General features: G+C 30.8%; 3 protein-coding genes across 3 annotated transcripts in view; 2 read left to right on the top strand and 1 right to left on the bottom strand.

Moving 5' to 3' along the window:
• Positions 1–1438: 1438 nt before the first annotated feature.
• LOC107456476 (uncharacterized) overlaps positions 1439–18195 on the bottom strand; it is a 32373-nt gene continuing 15616 nt past the window's right edge. The window contains exons 3-5 of the mRNA XM_016074348.3: positions 14096–14202; positions 8722–8894; positions 1439–7512 (exon numbers count right to left, since the gene is read on the bottom strand). Of these exons, the coding sequence (XP_015929834.1) occupies positions 7237–7512; positions 8722–8894; positions 14096–14202 (556 nt within the window). The 3' untranslated portion in view covers positions 1439–7236. The remainder of the gene's footprint in view (positions 7513–8721; positions 8895–14095; positions 14203–18195) is intronic.
• LOC139426886 (tigger transposable element-derived protein 4) lies at positions 4901–5801 on the top strand. The gene is made up of 3 exons (XM_071187012.1): positions 4901–5018; positions 5118–5347; positions 5403–5801. Exons 1-3 carry the CDS (start codon positions 4901–4903, stop codon positions 5799–5801), a joined length of 747 nt encoding a protein of 248 aa, XP_071043113.1.
• Positions 15217–18162, top strand: LOC139426779 (uncharacterized). The gene is made up of 2 exons (XM_071186725.2): positions 15217–17756; positions 17856–18162. The coding sequence occupies exons 1-2, from the start codon at positions 17153–17155 to the stop codon at positions 17894–17896; spliced, it is 645 nt and encodes a 214-aa protein (XP_071042826.2). The 5' UTR covers positions 15217–17152; the 3' UTR covers positions 17897–18162.

The following is an 18195-nucleotide window of genomic DNA, read 5'->3' as shown; positions in this document are numbered from 1 at the left end:
GTAAAAATATTATTAACTAACAGTCTTGACAAATATTGTGTACATAAAATTAAAGTTTTGTAATTTTCAATTAAAAATAAATAATTATTTAATTTTTATAGATTTTTGTTTCATTTTCAAAAAAAGTATGGTATGAATTTAAATTTTTACAATAGTAAATATCCATATAATGTTTAAAATCCTTTTTCAAAATGTATCTTTGACAATTCAAAATAGAATGAACATTCTTAATATCATATACTTAAAATTCACTGTTATAAACGAGGGCAATTTATGTTCTCCTCGAGAAAAGAAATAATTATTTTTTAAATTACATACTCTCTTAATATTAAAATTTTAAACTACTTGCCCATGCACAACAAAATAAATTAATTTATACTAAAACAATAATTCTATGTCTATTTATTCATTTATATGAATATATTGTATTTTTAAGTAAAAAACAAGCTTTAAATATATTTCTCAAAAAAAATTTTTTTTTTTTTTTGTTTAATTACTGAAAAATAAAATTATAAATTTATGATATTAATATTTCAGGATAGAATTTTGTTGAAATATTAATTTCAACGTAGAAAACAATTTTTTAAGCAATTTTTTAAAAGTCAATCAATTGCCAGTTAAAAACTGTAAAGATATTACGTTGTTTTAATGAAATGATCTATTAGGAAAAGAAAAAAACATTTTCCATCCCATTCCCTAACAAACAAACTAATTCGAGAACTACACTGCCAAACATGGAAGCCCATGATTTAATACCTATTTTCTGGTAACCCGATCCTATTATGCGCTTGCGCAGTTTTGCTTTTGACCTCGATTCACCCCACTCCTGTTCACTGAAGGCACTCTAGTATTGATAAGTTATTATTGAAAACATAAAAATTTATTACGCAAGCATTTTAAAGAAACAGCCTTTTTAATTTAAAGATCAAGAAATTTATCGTTTGGCGATACTATCTGCCAAGTATTGTTCATTGTATGTTTTCTTTTTATTGCAAGGTAATTATTAAAATTGAAAATTTTGCCATGGAAAAAAATATTTAGCACATCAGAATTGAATAAGTCTTGTGTTGAGAAAACAACTTTCATCATTTTGGTAATGCTAGAAAAAAAAAAAACAAGAAAAAGATGTATGCTACTCAAAGGTTATTATAAACTTTATGTTTGATGCAAAAAGAAGATCACTGGGGCACCTCGGGTTCGTGAGACCCGTGTTTACCTAAAGATGGCAAACCCCCTGAGGAAAAAATTGTTTTAGTGAATTGAAGGAGGGAATCAATGACATAGGATCTAAAAAATGATATGCTGAACCAAGCAGTAGTTTAAAACAAATTAAATGATTCAGTACATACTAGGTACATGTACATACTAGGTAGTACATACTAGGTATGTCAATGAAATTAAAAAAAAAAAAAAAACTTGAGAAGGAAAACAAAGAGAAAACTTTAAAATATCAATTTTATTAGGACTCTTAATTTGGCTTTTACCCACAGGTACTCATAAATAAATTTATAAAATCTTCCATACATGCTTGAAAATGAATTGAGAAATTAAAAACACACATAAAGATGCAGAAATAAAAGACAGATAAATCTAAGTCTATTTATGAAAAGTAACAAAAAATTACATTTAATTTCCATTCTATTATACAAAATTTATTTTAATAATCATTGTTATCACTTATAACTCAAAAATTAACTTCAGCAAAAAATCCTTCAAAAATTAACATACATACATTACTTCTTGCATGTGTATCTGACTAGATATATATTTAATAATATATACAATTGCACTCAAAGAAAACTGACTCACATACACAATAATGTATTTTAAAATTTAGAGAAAAAATTAGAATAAACTCTGCAAAATAAAAGCTAATTTCACATTACTTGAAAATTAAACATCATTAAACTCATGATTCAAATATAAAACAAATATTTAAATAGAATTAACTAAAAATATGCACATTCATAAACAACACAGAAACTGTAGGTCTACTTATTTAAAATCCAATTCCTTTAAATTTCTTCATTAAAAAGATTGTGGATTACATACAGGTTTAATGTTATTATATTTAAGACAGACAGATAAAAGTTCCTTCGATTACTTTCTGTAGCCGACTAAAAGAACATTAATCTTTTTACAAAACTAAACTTTCAGTTATACTAAGGACAAAAGATATTGAAATTTTATAGTAAATGAATAATCAAATTATTATTTAATTTAAACAGTTTTTTTTAATCCTTTACTGCTATGGACATATGAGTGTCCAGCGAAAATCACCTCTGTGGCCTAAGGGCGCATATGTGCTTCCCATACAAGCCTATGATGTTAATTATGGACTCATATTCTCATTTCTTCCCAGACTGCCTCTAATTTATTAATTCTCAATTGGTACAAATGACTGAAATCTGATAATATCCCAGCAGTTCTTAAGGCATACACCCTCGAGTTCATCCACACCTTAATCCAAATGATTGGCTTGATAATTGCATTGATAGCTTACAGTCTGATAGTGGAGATTGTAGCTGAGGCTTCAACAGCAAAGCATTCTTTGAGATTTATTTCGATACCAGTTCTCTAGTAAGTAATATTGATGCAACCATTAGGATTCATAACAAGGCTGCCTACCTTGTTAACTCTCAGGCACAATCCAAATTTTGGGATACTCCAATCGGCTCTATTGCCAGTGCAATATTTCTAACAATGAATATTTGACTGCTAATTAAGGCAGGATAGTCATTGTTTTAGCCACCCTACCCATATTCTATTGCCTGTAGTGAAATAAAGCAAAATATCAGCTGTGCAATTAAGAATTGTTCTGCGACTCAGGCAACGGGAGAATCCCGAAAAACCTCTAACTTACACTCTCAACACACCTGGGCCCCTGCCAATTTTAGACTTTTGTCAAAACAAGACATTTCATGAAATCACTTATGCAGCTCCTCTTTCATCAACTCCTCGAGAAGAACTATATCCACTTTTGTTCTATTTTTACTCTTCAAGACAAGTATTTTACGATGAGCAATATTTTCATCAAGCTAGTAATATTTTCACCAAGCTTGTACTAGGATGTCAAAATTTTTTTATCACTAAACTTTTCTCAGGTATAGGGAAAAAACATATTTCATTGATATAAATAGTGGTTATCTTTAGTTATTTCTTTCTAAAGTAACATTTAAGCTACATTTATCTTATAATTTCAACATAGAATAATTACTCAATAGAGTATAATTATTAAATATTGATGAAATAAATAATTTGGGAAAAAGAAATAAGGTTACAATACAATAGAAACAAGCAACAATAAGAATCATAGAGCAGAACACATCGCTAAAGATAATATTGTAAAAGTTTGATATGTCACAAACATCAAATTCGTCAACTTTTTTGATGTAGATTCTCGAAAATCTATACGATTCATTATTGAGATCAGTTTGAATATTTCTACAATACAAGTTACAACATAAAAAGCTCACAGCTAATGATGAAATAATTTTAGCTCCATCTTCTGATTAATCAAATGTCATATTTTCTGGTCTCTTTTAAGGGTTACAACTTCTTCAAATTTATTCCTTAGATCATCTGACAATCTTTAAACATATTCAAAAATAGCAACAAAAAAAATACTACCTTGCATAATACAAAAAAAAAGTATATCACAAAAAAAAATTTAATAATAATTGAATTGTTTGAAGGGCTTATTGTTGTGAACAATGAAAAACCATAATTTATTTCTGATCAGTCTAAAAATTGTTTAAACAGCAAAACCACATTTTTCAAAAAGATTAAATGGGTTCTATTTTTTCTAGAGGTAATTTTTTTTCCCTTTAAATTTCTCTAGGATATGAACTTCAAAATAACAGCAAAACTCAATATATAACATTTATTCATAGTTAGACCTAATAAAACACATTCCCTTATCAGGCTCCTTAAAAGAGCAAATATTAAAGTTAAAAATTTCAACTTGCACAAATAAGTTATACTTCAGGTTTGCCACAAATTCAATTACAGTCAGACCTTGATAATTTGACACTTGCTTAATTCGTCACTCCGGTTATTTCGGCGTTTTTTTTCAAGTCCCGATAGATTTGCATTATATTCAGTGTTAACAAACTCCGTTTACTACGTCATGGGGAAATTATGAACTCCGGATAAAATTACACTTTAAAGAATGTGGGAAATTGCTTTTCTCCAGTCAACTTTTGCGGAAATTTCCACTTGGCTAATTTTGCCATTCGCACTAGGCAACTGGTTCTTGGAATTCGGACACTGGAAGCGTTTTTCCCCTGTCCTTTTGTCATCTCACCCCTCCTTCTACCACCTCTTGCAGAAAGAGTTGCAATAATGCTCCTTATCTCTGGCCTTACGAGGGGGTAATGGATGGTGGGGACGGGAAGAGGTGGCAGAAAATGAGCACCTTGGAATCGCTTTTTCAGTCTCCTGCAAAACTTAGTACAGCGTAGGGGTGCGGTGGTGTCTCGAGTCTCTAGTTCAGTGCCATGGCGAGTAAACTTGGATAAAAATCTTGGTCATTGGATGAAAAGCTCCAAATGATAAGAGAATTTGAGCAATCTGAAATGTCTAAGGCTGCTTTTGCGAAACGGAAAGGAGTCCCCCACACAACGTTCATTGCCATTTGGTCCTTAAAGGATAAAATTGAAAGTTCTTTGCCTGTTCAGGATGGCAAGAAGAGAATGCGTGTTTAGACCTTCGAAGACGTTGAAAATGCCCTTGTTAAATGGCTTAGAATGGCCCAAGCCCAAAACATTCCAATTTTAGGACTTATCTTGTAAGACAAAGCTTTGCAATTTGAAAACGAACTGGGTGTCTCGGAGTTCTCGGCGAGCAACGGCTGGTTTGAAAGGTTCAAAAAGAGAGACATGGACTTTCCCTCAAAAAGATGTGTGGAGAAGCAGAGGCCGTTGATATGCGTCCAGTTGAAGAATGGAAAAATGGACTCTTAAAAGATGTTCTCCAGCGTTATAACCCTTGTGATGTATTCAACCTTGATGAGACAGGTCTCTTTTTTCGACTTGTGCCTGACAAGACTTTGACTTTTCAATCAGAGGACTGCTCAGATGGGAAGAAAATCAAACAATGAGTTACCGTTCTGTTAGGAGCAAACACGGATGGTTCCGAGAAACTTAAGCCTCTGGTCATAGGCAAAAGTCCAAAACCAAGGTGCTTCAAAAATGTGAAGTCTTTGAGTGTGTCATTGGAAGCAAACTCAAAATCTTGGATGACCTCCAATGTTTGGGAAAAAACTCTGAAAGAGTTTGAGAAGAAATTCCATGCAACAAGTCGTAAAGTGGCGTTTGTTGTGGACAATTGCACAGCGCATACTGAGGTAAGAAACCTTTAATCAGTGGAGTTAGTTTACATGCCGCCCAATGCCACTTCAGTTTTACAGCCCCTTGATCAAGGAATCATTTCTTTCCAGCTTCAAGAGACACTATCGGAAACATCTTGTAAGAGACTGGATTAAAGCCATTGATGAAGGCAGAGAATGGAAACTAAATCTCTTAGATGGCATAAATTACATCCACAGGAGTTGGGCTGATGTGACCGATAAAATCATCAAAAACTGCTTAAGGCATGCTGGATTTGTTGAAAGTCCAAGCTCGTCAGAAGATATTAATGATGATGAAGTCCCTTTATCTGAATTGCTCAGGCAACTTAAAGAACGCAACAAAGATGTGATAGATGAAGAAACATACCTTGGAATTGACCAAAATCTCGTGACATCTCCAGAACTAACCGCCTCGGAAATCTTCCAAAAATTAAGCTCTGCAGTGCATTAAAGTTCTAAGAAAATATTTTTCTTCAATATCTGTCACGGAGGAAGATTTGAACTCTGTGTACAAACTCAAAAAAAGAATTATGTTAAGTAATCCCCATACCAAACAAATCCGTATTGATGGTTTTTTCATTCCTAAATAAATAAAAGTAAGTATTTACATACTTAAGACAAGCCATACTGTTTGTTTTTCTACTCATGCTATGTTTTAATTGAATTGTCTTAATGCAAATTCTTTAACCTTTTTTTTTTATTTTAAAAAATTGAAATTTCGCTACTGCATGTAATAATTGTTAATTGATGGATATTTTCTCAATTTTTTGAAAAACAATGCAACTCCGGTTCATTCGTCACTCCCTTCACTTTTCAGAGGTCCCGAGAGTGTCGAATTAACGAGGTTTGACTGTACATTTAATTTAGCATTGAAAAAGTATTAAAGGAACACTTTTTAAAAATTTGAAAATAAAAGATCTTTCCAAAAATCAAAGGTATAAATATTGACCTAGTTTATTTTCTATATAGAAAATTCTGTAGCAGTTATACTAAGAAAAGACAAATGTAGACACTTCATAAGATTTAATGTTATTACAAAATAGCTGTGGAAAAAAAAAAACTACTTAGTTTAAAGTTATTGGCATAAACACCATTGATGGCTATTCTGCATGATGCGAACTAATTAGGAAGAAAAAAAAGGAAAACAAAAAAAAAGAAGGAAGATGACTAAAATTCAAAGGAGTTATTGATATCTGATTCAGGTAGCAATATGATATTTTACACACTCCTTTTAATATTTGAAAGACATTTACTCGTCGTATGTCATTCTTAGCAATTATGGCTTATCAATGTTTCACAGTATGCCCTTAATAATAATACAAAATAATAAAAATCAAATGGAAAAGACAACTGTTTGATAAACATAGTTGCCAACTTGCTTTGCTTTCCAGTAACACTTTTGTAAAATACGTAGTCTTAGTAAAGTAACTAGTTTTTTTTTTTAATTCTACCTAGAATTTTAAAACATTTTAGATTAAATGACTTTATGCATAGGTTTGAATACATGCTGTGGTAGTTAAAATAATTGCAAATTGAATTTATTAAATCAAGAAATAAATATTACTGCATAAATCTTGCTAATATTTAGATAAATTTTATATGACCGAAATAGAAGAAATGTCAAATGTGTACAAAACAATCTCTTCCCCTTCAACTCCCAATGAGTCATAATTTTCCAATACTAACGTTGATTAACATGATTATAACAACAGTATGAAATAGAAAAGTTGGCAACTATGTACAAAACAAAAAACAATTTTCTGCAACTCCAAATATGCAAAAAATTTTCTATTGCATTATCTGAAACAGATTTATATTTCAGAACAAAATAATCTTTAATTTTATACAACATTTAAAACTTTCTGTATTCTTTTAATCAAGAAGCTTCACCACAACAGTGGAATGATTAGAGCAGTATTTTTAACATATTCAACATAAGCAGGATCTTTACCCCATTTCTGCATGCCATATTTTTCTAACAAAGGTATACCACTGATTCGAGTAATGAGAACCATATCAAATATAGGGCAAAGAACACATAACATTTCCTTTCCTCTGAAAGTAGTACTGGCCGAAAAGTAGAGTCCAAACCAAAGTAAGATTTCTCCTAGATAATTAGGATGTCGAGAAATAGACCAAAGTCCAGTGTTTATAAACTTCCCCTGAAAAAAAAAAATTTAAAATTCTGTGTTTCATAACCAGTACATATAACAAAATAAAGAAGTGATAATAATCTGTTAAAGAAATTTTTTGCTAGAAGGCACTTTTTTTAAATCGTTTATTTTAATCAGTGAAGAATTTTGCCAACATTCACAACTAAAAACTCTTGCTAGGTTTGACAGAAGATGCTGTAAAGCCTTCAGCAAATATTGAGAAATCATAGCAAATCTCAATTTCAAAGGCATACATTGAAAAATTAAAAATGGCATGGCAAAATTCCTCAGTAATAATAAGTCTTGATAAAACAAAGATTTGTTAATGAATATCGAATGTGTGGACAAAATCGGGAAAAAAAAATTATTTAGTACAATGATTTGTTGAAGTGCGAGAAAAAGTTAATTTGGGCAGAAAACCGGCACTTTTAGGTGGTCTTAACCAGTTGAGACACTTCAGACAGACTGGCTTTAATAGGTTAATACCATTCCAAGTGATCCAACCCTGAGAATCTGGAAACTTATAATTGAAATTAATACCGGAATGATGTATAAATGTTACTGTAATAGTTTCTGGGTTCAATGGGTATTGGAGAGATGTAGTTAAGCTTTTTATATTTTTGTCAGAGAAAAGTTTAAATGCTCATGTACAAGATGTTAGGCTATTTTCATAGAGAACCATAACAAAACTGTTGCCTGGGGTATTAGATTTGATATAGATCAGTCATATTTTTATTTAGAAATGTATACTCGAGATTGTTAAAAAAAATGGCTGTAATACAAGTAAACTTTTAACTTAATAAGATTGAAATATTCCTTTTTTGGTATGTGATATAAAAAGTGCTAATAAAAATGCATCAAAAAAGGTTGGCCATGAAAAACATTTACAAAAAATGGTGACAAAATTGGGGAAAAAAATCAGTTTCAAATTTTCTAAAATAATGTAAGATCACTTCATTTAGAATTTTGCATAACTTCACATTTTGGCACAAGTTATCCCATCTCTTAATTTGATATTTTCTTACCTCTTCAAATGAAAAAAAAAATTAGGCTGATTTTTCTTTAGAAATTCGCAACACATATATAAGTATTGTACAAATTGTTATTGAAAAATTGAAACTTTAGTTCCTTTCTACTTAGTTCTTTCTATTTAATATACAAAAACTTTTTTTTCAAATAATTAGAATTATTTTATGTAAAATGTTTTAAAGAACATACTTTATTTTCTGGTATATTGCAAAATACTGATTTCTGAAAGTCTGCAGTGACTTCTATCCCAAATCCAAGCATCCATAATGCAAATCCAAAGTAATCTCTATGTGATAATGGTACAAAATCTGGCCGACTTAAAAGCAAAATTGAAGGTAAAAGAGTAATAAAAACCCAAACACCTGAAAAAGAAATTTCTAAATATTAGCAAAAATGATCATGAATAAATAAAATGAGATTAAAAAATGTCAACAAGATGTGACTAACTTTGTTTCGGTAGTTTGGGTGGCAATTGTGAAAAACCCCATTGTCTGATTTAAACTATGTGGGATTTTAAATGAGTTTGAGTTGGTGATAGATCATACTATTATCCATAAACAAACAACTGTTTTTCACTGAAAAATGCAGCAATGTTATTGATTTTTTAATATTTGGCCTACTAAATTTAAGTCCAGATTTGCTCAAAAGAATGGACAATACAAATGGGGGGAGGGGGAGACTTTCGACCAGTTGCAGAACAAATCCATGCTCACCCTAGGTCCCTTGCCTTCCTCTTTCAGATATGAATATTTGGAACAAATAAGAAAAGAAACCAGTCTTCTATTTTTAATTCACTCAAAGGATGTAGTTTTTAAAATTTTAGTTTTTGCCTGTTAGTTTGTTTATGTCAGAGAGCGATTAAAGTTTTGATTGACGATGCATTCCATTTGGAGTTAAGAGGATTATGCATAACTGTTAACTATGGAGATTTTCCCCCCTCTTATTTTGTTATATTGCATTAAAACCAATTTCAAAAATATAATATAATTTAAATTTAACATAATTATTTGAACTTTTGCTTTGCAAATTACGTTATACAAGTGTGGAAGTTTTTAATGAACTGTATTAATTTTATTAGATTTATGCAGTACACTTAACAAAGCAAATGCAATGCTAGATGTAGCATTTCTTCAATAGATTGCAACAACAAAAAAATGATGTGAAACCCCACTTTGAGACAACAAACACATCATAAAAAATGTAACCATATTTGGTGACAAAAATTTAAATAGCTGATGCATAGCAGAACAAATGGCAGAGAAATTTTATAGTGCTAACTATGCATGAAATACAATAAAAACTGGTTTTTCATGGGTGGAAAGAAGATGCATAAGCATCCATTTCGAAATACTAAGAGGGCATAAAAAGTCATTAGCTCATTCTAGAAGCAATAGCAACTGAAACAGATGCCAATTGTATTAATTTAAATGATTCAGCAAAGAGTGAAAAATCAAAAACTTTTAAGGTTGTGCACACAGTGATAAAAGTTTTCCGTATTTTGACTAATTTCCGTCTTTTGACGGATTCAGTGGGAAAAGTCCCAAACGACCGATTCATTCTTTCTTTCTTTTCCCCGGTTTCGTATGTAGGTTAACGTCAGAGGAGAGAACCGGTTTTCTCTAATGCGCGAAGGTGTGTAGGTTAAAACGTCACTGCAACATGTGACTTCACCTTCTTGCTTAAGGTCGATCAGTAAGTTCTATGCTTGCGCGAATAAATTTCCATTTTTATTTTAATTTTTTTAGGAAAAAAAATTGGTATTGGTTAGAAGAGAAGTAAAGTGAAATGGCGACTTGCAAACTTTGTGGGATTATTTTTCTATCTCATGTGTCTACTAGTTACAGTGTGAGTTATTAAATGCTGTAATGGAATTTATGGATGACAATGATGCTTTAAAAGTTAACGATGTAGGAATAAAAAGTGGAGATTTGCGTGGTTAGAAGAGAGTGATGCGCAAAATAATAAAATAAATTGGTGTAAAAAAATTGAACAGCCAGGTTATTGCTTTTGTTCTCTATGCAATAAAAAAATTAATTAGACCAACAACGGAAAGAAAGTTCTTTTTCATCATTTTAAAGATATTGAGCATCAGAAATTGGTACGGGCTCAAAAATATGTTCATACTTTGCTAGCTGTTGAGTCAGTATTAGCTAAACCTTTAATATTGGATCCTGTTGCAGACCAGAAAGCTGTTGTCACTGCATTTCTATGTGAGAAAATGCTTCCTTTCTCTATTGCTCCAGATATTGTAAATTTGGCAAAATTTTTGGCTACAGATAAAAGTGCCCTTTCAAGTTTTCGCATACTCATGCTACGTACGTTACAACTCACGGTACAGCTAAATGTTTAAGAGAGGAACTTGTTGATAACTTGAAAGGAAAATTATTTTCTTTAAACGTTGATGAAGGAACTAGCAATGCTATGGATAAAGTAATCAATGTATTTGTTCGATTTTATGATGAGGAGCAAAAACTGGTAAAGAAAATTTAAGCACATCAAAGAACATATTCAGCAAGGTAAGTAAACTTTTATTAGATAATGGGCTACAGATAAATCAAGTTGTCATTGTGCTGTTAGACAACTGTAATACAATATGTGGCTGTAAAGCTGGTGTTGAAACTTTAATTAGAGCTGCTAATCCAAATTTATTGGACATTCATGGTGACACTGTGCATATTATAAATAATGTAGCTAAAAAGCTTTTTTCTCATTTTGAAAATTATTTGGAAGGAGTAGCAAGTGATATACATTATGATATACAAGATTCCCCTAAAGATAAAAGTTTATTTTCTGAAATTCAAGATCTATTGAAATATCAAAATGGTCTTCAGATTATAAAGCCCATTGATAATAGATTTATACAAATTTTTTATGTTTGTGAACGACTGTATAAACTTACTGATGCTTTGAAAGTTTTTTATTTTAGTTTTTTAAGTGATAAGGAAAAAAATGTTGAAGCCTTGAAAGAAATTTTTTCACGTCTCAATCTTTCTGTTGATGAAATAAAAGAGATTTTTAGTATTCAAAAAATTTTAAGCCTCCAAAAATTATCAACAGTGAATAAAGAAAGGAAAAATAGAATTGTCAATGTGTTGTTCAATAATAGTGCAAAATATATGTTTTTATTGCAAATATATGTTTTTATTGCTATCGAGGACAAAATTCTGACGCCTGCTCAGATGAAAGAGGCACTTCGAATCTTACGGCTAGGTGTGCAAAACAAAGCCGAAGCGGAACACGTTCATAAACATTATGATTATGAGCGATTCGTAAATGACTTGCTTTGAAAGAATGCTAAACAATCGACAATTGATGATTTCTTTTTCAGTTAATAATTAGCCTTTTGTATTGTTTTCTGCAGTTCATCATTAAATATGTAAGTATACTAACTAATTCTTTTTCTTTAGTGTACATTAATTTCTATTAAATACAGTAGAGTTTTACAGCAACAACTCCTAATTTAAAATTTTTTTTATTTTAATACATATGTAAAAAAATAATTTTTTAGTTTAAATTTTTTTACGTTTACTGTATTGTAACCAATCGGTTATTGTTATCAAATCATGTTCGTCCCGATGTGATCACATTAAGCGCCGTCTACTGTATTAACATTTTGTTATTTATTAACAAAGTATTATTCTTTTCCTTAAAATGAAATTATTCCGAAATTATTTTTTCCTTCTTTCCACTTTATTTTCTTAGAAAATTAAATGTTTGAAAAAAATTAAAAGCTGGGGTAATTTTTGCTTGCAATAACCAATTACTTTGCATTTTTTGTTTATACCCCTGAACTGTAGGTTTGCTAAAATAAATATGGAATTTTTATAAGCCTTATTTGCATTTTGTGTATTTTAATTTTTATTAAAAAGTTTGTTCACAATTTTTATGAAAAGAATTCATATATAATTTTTTGTTTTCTTAAAAAATATTGGGCGGGACACGCCCACTTCTGATTTTGAAATTTTCAGTCTTGACAATTTTTGAAACTTTCACCCCTGCAGTGATGATGTGCCTTAATTTTTTAATTTAAAAAAATTGACACACACAGACCTTGCTATAATGCTTATTTAAAAATCATTCAAGAAAACAAAAAATAGTGCATATACAAGTTACACAGCTGTCCATAAACAGCTGGAGTGCATGGCCAGCATTCAGGGGGGGGGGGAATCTGACAATAACAATAGCTTAATTTAACAAAGAAGGGGTTTTAAAACTTCTTTAAATACTGATTTCGGATGATATTTCTTGAGATCTGTAACAATGGGGTTGGAATTGCAGATTTCTGCTAGCACTAAATCATTAGAGATATTTTCTGAAACAATCATAGCACATGAAAGAAATCTTGATGATTGGATGGGAAAATTGTGGAAACGCTTGACTTTCTCGTATATACTGATGATAAAAAAACCCACATTAAATTTTGGTTTTAGCCCTTTAAAATTTTAACAAAAATGAAAACATTACTCAAAAATAATTTTTTTTTTTTTCAAAATCGGTTATGTAATTTTTCCTGAATATTGTGTTCCTTTTTTTGTACAGGCGTTAGAATTGAGATGACATGCTTTCATAAATATATTTGTAGATAGAATGACAATAATCTTCCTCTTATACATCCTGAATTAAAGACATTTATAACAATTGTTTTAATATTACCAATAACTTAAGAAGCTGGTGCCTCAGAGGATAGAGCAGTCTCCTACCAATAAAGTAACCAAGGTTCGAATCACAGCGGAGGTTGGTTGATACTGAATTAAAATATCTTTAGTGGCAGACGGATCATGGATTAGAATCCTTTTGCCGTCATTCAAACCGTGTTAGTTTTCCTAACATGTAATGCAAATGCAGGTTAGTTCCATCAAAATGACCTCCACGAAGGCTAGTCTGTCCCAATGCTTTATCTAGGAGTTCTCTCGTCTTTTGAGAGGGGTTCAAAAATACAAAGCTACAGAGTTAAACTACATCGATAGCAGTATACTCAGAATTGGGTCAGCTGTTCAACACTGGTTATAAGGAGGAGAGGGAGGAGGGAAATAGATGCTGGTAATTAAGACATATTGTAACTAAAAATAGAATTAAAGTGAGTTCTGCTTTGGATGACCATTACAGATTATCTTGCATAGGACACCTTTTGCATGTGACCAAAGAAGACGTCAACTATGACATGAATAAAAGCATAAAAAATTCAACCAATCTAATTAACGTAAAATGTACAAAATAGAAATAACATGAAAATGTTTTTTCTGTTGAATATTCAATTAAGAATTTTAAGATGTTTACTTTGCATAATTAATAAGTTGGTTACAATATGATGTACTATAAATTAAGGCAATAAACAAATATAAGGAGTTAAAACAAGCAATTATACAATGAACAGATTTTTTTAGTAATTTCTGCATAAAACTTAGTTTGAAAAAAAAACAATGAAAATGAGTAAAAATTTATTAACATTTTTTAATTTATGCATATCCTTTTTTCAATAAATTATGAAGCTGAAAATATTTTTTGAGAGCAACAAAACCCATTTTAAACAAGTAGAAGAACTAAAATATAATTGACATATCACCTTGCATTGTCCAAAGAACGAAAAATCGAAGTGGATTTTCTCTCACTTTATCAAATCGACGATCTTTCCCACTCTTCAGTACTCTAATAAAAAGAAAAGTACCCAACCTGCAATAACATAAAAAAGAATATATTCAAGTGGTTATTAACTTTAAAAATTTAGGAAATAATGGAAATTGGTCAAATAAATTTTATTTCTTTTAAAACAAATCTAAAGCAAGACATGGGAAATTTTTTTAAATCTTTTAATGTGGCTTTAGATGTGCAACTTAAACAGTTAAATAAATTATAACTAATATGTTACGGTAATATCAAATTTTATCAATCATCTAATAACAAAATGAAAAAAAATTTTAAGAAAATTAATTTGCCATAAAAGGTTATTATTTCATATAAAAATGAAAAATCACCAGAATAAAATGTTTATAGAAATTTCTTCAGAGAATTCTTCCAGTAACAGTGACTTAATTGTTTGAAAATTTGTCTTAATTACCTTCCAAAGTTTGAACATCTATTCTCTTGTCATAATCAGAGGATTGTATATATACAATGAGCTAGTGAAACTTTTAAAAAACTTAAATTAAAGCCCTTATACTCTAAAGAGCAAACATAATAGCCAGGGTTGGCTTTTGGCCGGTTGGTTACAACCGGTAAAAACTGGCAGAAACTAAAAAAACTTCGATATTAGTTTTAGTTACTGTTTAATGACATTTTGTTTAAGTAAACTGAAAAATGAATTAAGTTAAGTAATCTTATGGCTGTTTATAAAAAAAGGAGTGACATACAGGTTTAAACAGGCAGTTACTGATTATCATTTGCTAGCTTATATGCTGCGTCCAAAGTATTTGGGATTGAAATCATCATGTGCTCAAGAAGAAAGTGTCAGAATTTTACTCGCCAATATTAACCCAGATTTTGTACCTTATGTCATAGCTTTGCAAAACAAATCGGTCCCATTTCCTGAAATTTATTTTTCCAGTCAAATTTTGACAACTCCCTAGCTACTACATGGTGGTCCAGTTTTAAAAAATATGTAATAGATGAAAGTTTCACAAATCTTGCTTGTTCTTTGATGGCAATGCCTGCTAGATTTGCTGGACTTGAGAGAATCGTTCTGGGGAATTCGGGGTCACTCTTTTTTTGGGGTAAATAATGGTCACTGACTTTTCAGCATTAAAAAATGTTTTCACAAAACAACTAAATTATGTTAACTCATCCTTATATATTCTATTTTCTTCTATCAAGTTCAAAAACAATCAAAGTATGCAGCAAATTAGAGAGAAAAAAATACTTTTCACACTACTATAAAAACATCTTTAAAAAAGATGGTCTAAGAAAATAATGATTTTTTTTAGGATCCATATCAGTGTGTGTGTTAGCCAGACCAATTGTGTTGGTGCTGTTTTATAACAGCAAATAGTCTAAGTTTTCATACTTACATATATTTTTTCTTAATCATTTTTAAGATTAATTTCAGAAGTATACTGATTTATCCCCCAGTTTACTGGGGTAATTCTTGGTCAGTGATATTTTAGTTGCTTTTTTTTATTTATTTTTGTCAGGATAATATATGCAATTTCTCTAACTGTTATGTTTTACTGTAATATTGTATTATACTTAAACTGTAACTTTATATTACACTTTAACTGTAACCATTATTTCTACATTAACTGTTTCTCATGTTCTATTAATGTTAAGACCAATTTCTCACATGCTCATTTTTCACTGGATTTATTCCATGTGATATTAGATAGTTGTTATTAGTTTTTCTATTCAATATTATTAAAAATATTATACCATAATGCCAAGAAACTATAAAAGGAAAAAGGATGCCGAATTGTTTAAGAACAAGTTTGATGAAGCAGTTTTGAAAATTGAAAATTTGAGTATTAGAGCAGCAGCTAAGGAAGGTATTCCATTTTCTACTCTTCAAACCCACTAGCAAAATTTGAAAAATAAAATTGTGAAGAAATCAGTAGGAGCACCGAGAAGGAAGAAAATGAACTATCTGTTTGCTTAAAATGTATGGTAAAATGGGGTTTTCCACTGTCCAGAGCTGAAATTAAACTGGTGGTTGCAGAATTCATTTCCAAAAACATAGAAGGTACGTCCGACTCATCAAATTATTTGAAAAGATATTGTCAATATAAAAACAATGTGGATGAGTGGAAACCTGGGGATGAGTGGTTGTCTGCATTTCTTGTAAGACATAATCTAAGTAACAAGAAGCCCAGAAGTTTGGAAAAGTCACGTGTGCTAGCAACTTCAAATCCTTTTATCATGTATGAGTTTTATGACTTACTTGAAAGGGAGTTTGGTGATCTGGATCTGAACTCTTCCCCATTGCATATTTAAAAATTGGATGAAACAGCTATGTTTATGGATCCCTCAAGAGGAAAAGCTGTTTGCGAGAAGGGGAAACCTATCGCTCGATTGACTCCAAAGTCAGGAAGAGAGTCCGTCACAGTGATGGCTAGTGTCAATGCCAGTGGTGAAAGACACCCACCATTGATTATATTCACTTGTTTGTGATGTAATGTCAAAAGAGTGTATGTACCGTGATTGCATAACATGCAAAGACAAAGCCATTACTGTAGTAAATGATGAAAAAATAGAGGATGAAAGTTTTTACAACAAATGGGTAACAAATAAAGAAAAAAGAGTGAACAATAAAGGTAAAGAAATTACAGTTCAAATTACATCCAAGAATAAAATTAATTGCAAAGTCAATGAGATGTTTGCTGAAATGCAAACTAATTTGCCTCAATTTCTAAAGCCCTGCTACAATGTATTCCACCAGTTTAGGGCAATGAAAAACTTGCAAAACAATCTTGCGGAAAATGAAATTTTAATAATTGATTTTTCTGAAAATTATGAATGTAAATATCACACAGAAATTAGATCTGCTAATTTTGGAGCAAGCAAAAGCCAAATGACTATTCACACAGCTGTACTCTACTGTAAAAGTAGTGAATGAGACAAAAAATGTCATTCTTTTGCGACAATAAGTGGATCCCTACGACATGACGCATGTGCGGAATGGGCACATCTTTGTACAATGATAAAAGAAGTAAAACAACTTTTCCCTCATGTCAATATAATTCATTTTCAAAGTGATGGTCCCACTACACAATACAGAAACAAGACAAATTTTTTTCTGTTTGCTCATTTTGCTATTACATTAGGATTTAAAAAGGCAATGTGGAATTTTAGTGAAGCTGGTCACGGTAAATCACCTGCAGATGGCATTGGGGGTTTCATAAAACACTATGCTGACCAGGCAGTTGCACATGGAGAAGACATCACAACAACGGAACAATTTTTAAATGTTTTCCGAAAAGAAAAGGTTAAAGTAACAGTAATAGAAGTGAAAGAAGCAAACATTCATAGAGTTGAAAGCATTGTACCTAATTGGCTAAAAGCTGTAAAAAATACAATGTTATTGCACCAACTTGTATGGGAGGAAAGCAATGAACCATGTTCCCATTTTTTGGTTGAGCCATATTTATGGTCAATTGAAAGACTCCAGGGGAGAAGGAATTCAAATATCTTGGGCTCTTCCAAAAAACTAATAAAAAGAGATGGAGTTTCTAAGAGATTCCCATCACAAGTACCTGTAGGACAATGGGTTGCTGTCATTTTTGATGATCAATGGTTCCCAGGTATGTAAACTATTTTTTATTAAGCATGTCGTAGTATGTATTGTTTGCTTTTAAATGTTATGTATTATATATAAAAGTGATCAAGACTTTAATGTGCAGGTGTTGTGGAATCGGTGCAAAAAAAAATGTCCTGGAAATAAACTGTATGTCTCGTTTGAAAACAAAAAGCCATTTTTGCTGGCCTACAGAAGACAAGCACCAAATAGCCACGGAAGAGATTTTGTGCCTTATTAAAGATCCTCATATTCCCGTAGATATTTCTTTTTTTCAGAAAAGGAGCATATTGACAGAATTTTTGAATCTGTATTTAATAAAAATAATTAAATTTACACAACCAGCATTCTGTATTAATTCTATTATACTTGCTAAAATATATTCTAAACATAGTATGCAGTAGGATACATAGTATGTAGGATGGTACATACTATGTACCATCCTT

Source organism: Parasteatoda tepidariorum, chromosome 9 (genome assembly GCF_982258835.1).
Source record: "Parasteatoda tepidariorum strain Cologne lab strain chromosome 9, Ptep-v5.0, whole genome shotgun sequence".
Classification (NCBI taxonomy): domain Eukaryota; kingdom Metazoa; phylum Arthropoda; class Arachnida; order Araneae; family Theridiidae; genus Parasteatoda; species Parasteatoda tepidariorum.
The sequence above is the reverse complement of the archived record's forward strand: the minus strand, read 5'-3'. Positions and strand labels throughout refer to the sequence as shown.

Coding starts and splice junctions, on each gene's coding strand:
- LOC139426886 (XM_071187012.1), top strand. CDS start 4,901: ATGTGTGGAGAAGCAGAGGCCGTTGATATGCGTCCAGTTGAAGAATGG. Junction 5,019..5,117: donor ATTCAACCTTGATGAGACAG/GTCTCTTTTTTC, acceptor CCGTTCTGTTAG/GAGCAAACACGGATGGTTCC. Junction 5,348..5,402: donor ATTGCACAGCGCATACTGAG/GTAAGAAACCTT, acceptor ATGCCACTTCAG/TTTTACAGCCCCTTGATCAA.
- LOC139426779 (XM_071186725.2), top strand. CDS start 17,153: ATGATAAAAGAAGTAAAACAACTTTTCCCTCATGTCAATATAATTCAT. Junction 17,757..17,855: donor TGATGATCAATGGTTCCCAG/GTATGTAAACTA, acceptor TTTAATGTGCAG/GTGTTGTGGAATCGGTGCAA.